The sequence below is a fragment of the Rhincodon typus genome, chromosome 36 (genome assembly GCF_021869965.1).
Source record: "Rhincodon typus isolate 14 chromosome 36, sRhiTyp1.1, whole genome shotgun sequence".
NCBI classification, from domain to species: Eukaryota; Metazoa; Chordata; class Chondrichthyes; order Orectolobiformes; family Rhincodontidae; genus Rhincodon; species Rhincodon typus.
The window spans coordinates 20917581-20923977 of record NC_063367.1 but is presented as its reverse complement, the minus strand read 5'-3'; the positions used below and the strand labels follow the sequence as shown (position 1 = coordinate 20923977).

The 6397-nt window shown below is 45.4% G+C and overlaps 1 protein-coding gene across 1 annotated transcript in view; it reads left to right on the top strand.

The window, feature by feature from the left end:
• The first annotated feature begins 3376 nt into the window (after window positions 1–3376).
• hypk (huntingtin interacting protein K) overlaps window positions 3377–6397 on the top strand; it is an 8177-nt gene continuing 5156 nt past the window's right edge. The window contains exon 1 of the mRNA XM_020531790.2: window positions 3377–6192. Coding sequence (XP_020387379.1) covers window positions 6040–6192 — 153 coding nt within the window. The 5' untranslated portion in view covers window positions 3377–6039. The remainder of the gene's footprint in view (window positions 6193–6397) is intronic.

The window sequence follows — 6397 nt, the reverse complement described above, 5'->3', positions numbered from 1 at the left end:
TTTATAATTTTCTTGTTTCATTCTTATGGCATGGGCTGCTCCTGAAGGATTGTGACCTCGCTGTGCAGGGAACATTACGGTGTGAGCCTTCACATTGACAAATCAAACCCAAGATACTGATTTACAATTCAATTGCATCCCAAGATAAGTAGAAATTACAATGCAAAAGTATCAAGAACATTAATGAATGCTTTATGAAAACCTTAAATGTGCTGCCTGATGAGTTGGTTGTAACGCGTTCCAAAGCAACTTTCAGAACCACAGAAAACTAATGGCACAGAAAGATGCCACTCAGACCATTGTGTCAGGTGCAGATCCAAGTTTTTTTTTGAATGAAATGAGAGTTTTTGCCTTACCACTAAAATGAACAGTGAATTCCAGACACCCACCATTCTCTGGTTGGAAAATGTACTTTCTCATGATCACTGTAATCACTTTAAGTTTGTGCTCCCTGGTAACTGGCCTGTCTGATAAGGGAAGCAGTCTTCCAAACCCCTAATTAGTTTGTACATCTTAAGTAAGTCACCCTTCCACCTCCTCTGCTTAAAGGCAAACAATGCCAGCCTATCCAATCTTCCTTTACACCTGCAATTTTCAAGCCCTGCAGCATTCCTGTGAATCGTCTCTGTAGTCTCTTGTGTGAGAAAGACTAACTTTGGAACAGAATCATTGAATCCATATAGTGAAGAAAGAGGCCATTTGGCCCACTGAATCTACACTGACCCTCCAAAGAGCATTCCACCCAGACCACACGCTCACCATTTCCCAGTTACCCCACGTTACCCCATGTTTCCCATGGCTAGCCTGCTCATCCCTGGACACTCGGTAGTTTAGCATAGCCCATCCATCTAAGTGGTGCATCTTTGCACTGTGGGAGGAAACTGAACACACCTGGAGGAAACCCGTTGCAGACACAGGAAGCACATACAAACTCCATACAGACAGTCACCCAAGGCTGAAAATGAACCTTTGTCCCTGGCACTATGAGACAGCAGTGCTAACCACTGAGCCACCATGTTGCCCTTTCTGTAATGCAGTGTCTAGAATTGTGTATAAAATTTCAGCAGTGGCGGACCATCGTTTTATACAGTTCCAGTGTTATATGCCAGCTTATGTATTCTATACATAAAAGAAGGCATTCTGTATGCTTTCTTTACCACCTTATCTTTATCCTGCTACCTTCAGGAACCTGTGGACATACAATCCAAGATATCTTGATCCCTTTACCACTTTCCACATCTCTCATTTATTGTGTATTGTTTTGTTTTGTTTGCCTTCCCTGGAAGCATAATCTTTCACTCCTTCAAATTGAATTCCATTTGCCACTTTTACATCCACTCGATCAAACCATTGATAACTTCCTGCAGTTTGACAGTTATCCTTTTCACTTTCAACAACATGGCTAACCCTTACATCATCCACAAATTTCCAAGTCATGCCTATCATGTTGACAATGATTTGAATTTAAATGTCATGGGCAGTCCCTTGCAGATGAGGATGACTCTCTTCCACTCCCAGGGTGAGTCCGTAGGTGGCTGTACAGACTGATGTGGCTACCGCAGGCTCTATTACACTTGGTTCAAGTGGTGGTCACAGGAAGGGGTGGGTGGTGTGTTGGTGTGGCAGCGTGCTCCTTTCGCCTGGCTTTCACTTTCTCCCAACGGCAAGTCTCAAGGTGCTCAACACTTTCCCAGATGCTGCTCCTCCAGTTTGAACAGTCTTGGGCCAGTGATTCCCGGGTGTGGGAATGCCACACTTCACCAATAAGGCCTGAGGGTATTACTGAAGCGCTTCTCGGCCTGGGGTTCACCTGCCCTATCGAAGCTGGGAGTAGAGCGCCTGCTTGGGGGAGTCTCATGTCAGTCATACGGATGATGTGCCCAGTTCATCGCAGCTGAAAAAGGCTGGTCAGTGCCTTGATGCTGGGGATGTCGGCCTTGTCTAGGACACTGGTGTGGGTGCGTCTTTATTCCCAGCGGATTAGCAGGATCTTGTACATGCAACGTTGGTGGTACTGTTCCAGTGCCTTGAGGCGTCTGCTGTAGACAGTCCGCATCTCAGAGCCATATAGGAGGGCTGAAATCACCACAGCTCTGTCAACCATGATCCTTACAGACCAAATAGCAAGAGAACCAGCGTCGTGCTATAAGACGTGGGGGCAGAAGTAAGCCATTTGCCCCATCAATTTTGCTCAACAACTCAGTGAGGTTGTGATTGATCTGATAATCCTCAACTCCACTTTTGTTCCTTTTTCCCATTACCCTTGATTCCCTTACTGATTAACAACCCATCATCTCAGCCTTGAACATTCTTAACGACCCAGCTTCTACACCACCACAGCAGTAAAGAATTCCACAGATTCACTACTCTCAGAAGAAACTTCTTTTCTGTCTTAAATGGGCAATCCCTTTCTCTGCATTATGTCCTTTTGGTTCTGGACTCATCTCACAAATTGCCTTATTTCTACCTTAAATAAATTTCAGTAATTAATAAGACCTACTCTTAATGAAACCATGTTGACTGATTATTCTGTCGATTTCTAAGTGACCGTTTATCCTGTCCTCAGAATTTATCTGGGATACCTGGTCAGCATAGATGAGTTGGACCGAAGGGTCTGTTTCCGTGCTGTACACCGCTATGACTCTATAATAATTTGGCTCACCACTGAAGTCAGACTGACCAGCCTATAATTGTTCAGCCAATCACAGACCTCCAGTCCTTCCCCATGACCTCATCTGTATCTAGTGCGGATTGGAAAATTAACATCAGTATTTATTTTCCCCTCCCTTGCTTTCTTTAACTGTTTGGGTTACAATCAATCTGATGCTGGGAATTTATCCACCATCAAGGACGTTAGTCCTTCCAGTTCTTCCTCTTGCTTATGCTTAATGTGTCTTAATACTTCACGCTTTAACTAGAATGTTGCCATCATCCCTCTTTGTGAAGACAGAAACAAAATACTTATTAAGAACCCTGACCACATTTTCTGCATCACCGATGTGTTACCCAGTATATCTGTTGTATTGAGGAAAACATTTTTGGGTTTTCATTGATTTTTATCTGTGAGCATTTATCCTCTTTTTGTTCATTGCTTTTTCTTTAAACACTTGCTCCTGTACTTTTTATTCTCCTCTAGGCTTTTAACAGTATCAGGTTTTTTGTGACTGTCATAAGCATTCTTTTTCTGCTCTGTTGTACTCTGCATCTGGATGGCGAGAGGCTTTAGATTTGCCAGTGCCATCCTTTTTCTTTTGTGGGGACATATCTGCAGAGTGCCTATTGATTCCCACTTTTGAATGGCTCCCACTGCATTGTCACTGTAAAAATGGAATTTGATCTGATGAACTTGAGTGAAAGGAATAAAAGGATATGCAGATGTGGTGAGAGGAGACTAGTATGCTTCAGGGTAGCACAGTAGCTCACTCCTTAGCACTGCTGCCTCAAAACAGTACTACAGTGTCCATGTGGGTTTCCACTGGGTGCTCTGGTTTCCCATCTCCATCCAAAGATGTGCAGGCTGTGTGAGTTAGCAAAGGTAAATATGAGGATGGGGTGGGGGGCTGGATTTGGGCAGGATGCTGTTTGAAGGGTTGATCAGCTGAACAGCCTCTTTTCATGGTGTAGGGATTCTACGATTATGAATGTAACTGCCAGTGGCTGAATGGTCTGTCTGTGTTGTAAATACTTGGCGCTGTTACAGTACGGACAATTGCTATAGACACGACTGACAGAAGGGCTATATAATTCCATGATTATTACCACGGCTTGATATTGCTGATGCTGCCTGCTCCTGGTTGATTTGAAATGCACACCATCTTCTGCAGCCATAAGAGTATAGACACACTGTCAGAGTTAGGACCTCACAGCCAGTGTTGCTCACAAGAGGGTCTGAAAGGAAGGAACCTTTTACAATAGAGCCATGAAACCAGTTGCGGCTTATAATGTTCATTTTGTCACTCGTCCAAATTGTTTGCTTTTATCTGCCTGGTGCTGTTATCCAGTTGAGCTATTTAGTTCATTCTGGGGAAAAAAAACACCCCTCCGTTTCTCAATATATGATCCAATTTCTTCAGCAATATCATTACAGATTGTCTTCAATTAATCATTGAGTTTATTCCAGGCACTGGTCACTGATTTCGGTCTTAACTGCTGTCATCTTGTCCTATTCCCACAACTTAAATCCAGACAACTGGATCTTGATAATATCACTCATAATCTTGTGTCCCTCAAAAAAAACTATTTTCTAATCAACATTGGTGAGCCCAAGCGAACACTGTGAGACAAAAATAAAATTGCTGGAAAAGCTCAGGAGGTCTGGCAGCATCTGTGAAGGAAAAAACAGAGTTAACGTTTTGGCTCCGGTGACCCTCAGAACTGGGTATTCTGACCTGCTGAACTTTTCCAGCAACTTTGTTTTTGTTCCTGATTTACAGCATCTGCAGTTCTTTCAGTTTTTATTTAGAAGACTCGGAGACCGCTTTGTAGAGCATCTGCAGTCTGTACTTGACAAACAACAACACCTTCCGGTTGCGAAACATTTTACCTCCCCCTCACCCATGACATATCCATCCTGGACCTCCTCCAGTGTCACCCGCAAACTGGAGGAGCAGCACCTCATATTCCGCCTTAGGAGCCTGCAGCCCGATGGTCTCACTGTGGACTTTACCAGTGTCAAAATCTCCTCACCCCTGGCCTCATCACATGACCAACCCTCCCTCTCATCCCCACCTGACACAACATGTCCATCTTCTCACCCACCTATCTGCTCCTCCTACCTCACTGACCAATCCCCACCACTGCCTACTTGCACTCACCTATCACCATCCCACCTAACTTCCCCAGCCCCACCCCTGCTCTCTATTTATTTTCCAGCTCCCTTCCCTCTTCCCTATTTCTGAGGAAGGGTCTCGACATGAATTACAATTCAGCTACTGATGACCCACAGCACTTCATGAATTCCCAGTCTGAAGTTGGTATGTTTAAAATAATCCATGTTGCGTGCACAATGCACTGAAGAGTGAATATGGACCTTTATCACTACAAGGTCTGTAGTGGTCACTTCTGTTGATACTGTAGATGAATCAATGGTAGGTAAATTGATGAGGATTAGGTCATGTTGGTTTCTTCACCTGCAGACCCAGCAATGCCCATTAGGACTTGACCAGCTAGGTCAGTAGTAGTACATAGTGCTTTGAATAAGAGGCTTCAATGTGCTTGCTGGCCTCAGTGCTTCCTCCAGTTAATGACGGCATGCCAAATACTTCCTTTCAATTATCTCTTTAAATAATAACATTTTGCTCATGGTTTTAGTTTGACCTCCGGTGATGGACTTTGCAGCTGCCAGTGGCTAAACACAGGATGGAACATACCTGTAACTGTTCTGTCTCTTCACCCGTGATCACAGGAAGTTTTGACGTAGTTAAAGCTATAAGGGGGTCAGTTGGCTCAACTGGCTGGACAACTGGTTTACTAAGCAGAAATGACACCAACAGTGTGGATTCAATTTCAATTCTGGCAGAGGTCACCATGAAGGCTTCTCCTTCTCAAGTCCAAAGATGTGCATGCTAGGTGGATTGGCTATGCTAAATTGCCCGTAGTGTTCAGGGATGTGTAGATTAGGTGGGTTATAGCGGGGTGGGTCGGGGTGGGATGCTTTGAGGTTCGGTGTGGACTGGTTGGGCCGAAGGGCCTGTTTCCACACTGTAGGGATTCTATGATTCTATGTCAACTTTCCTGCTCCTCTGCTGCCTGGGCTGCTGTGCTCCTCCAGCTGCACACTATGTTATCTATTTTTCTAATCAAAGTTTCAGTGATGTTATTACAAACCTCTGGAACAAGTGGGACTTGAAACCGACTCAAAGGTGGAGATGGTTCTACTAGGGCACACTGTGTTTGAATGCAAAGCTAATCTTCCCGAAGTTGCAGAAAAGAACTACAACTGGGCGCACCCGGAAGCAGCAGGAACCGGTCCTGCGTGCTGGCGTCATTTCCGGTGCTGCGCGCTGGTGTATTTTCCGGCAGCGTGGACTGGCGGCACTGATGGCGGAGGCTGACGGAGACCTGGACTTGGAGAATGAGGAGAGCGAGCGGCCTGCAGAGAAACCCCGCAAACACGACAGCGGAGCGGCAGACCTCGAGAGGGTGACCGACTATGCGGAGGAGAAAGAGATTCTCAGCTCGGACCTGGAGACGGTGAGGGTGGAGAGGGGGCATATGGGGAAAAATGGAAGGGGAGATATTGGGCTGAGTGGTGGATGAAGTGGAGAGTAGGTGGAGGAGAGGTAAGATATGGGAGGGGAGAATGTTAATGGGTGTGGGAGGGGCACAGGAATGGGAGCAAAAGGAGGAGGGGAGATATGGTGGGGGAGAGGGTGGAGATATGGTGGGGGAGAGGGTG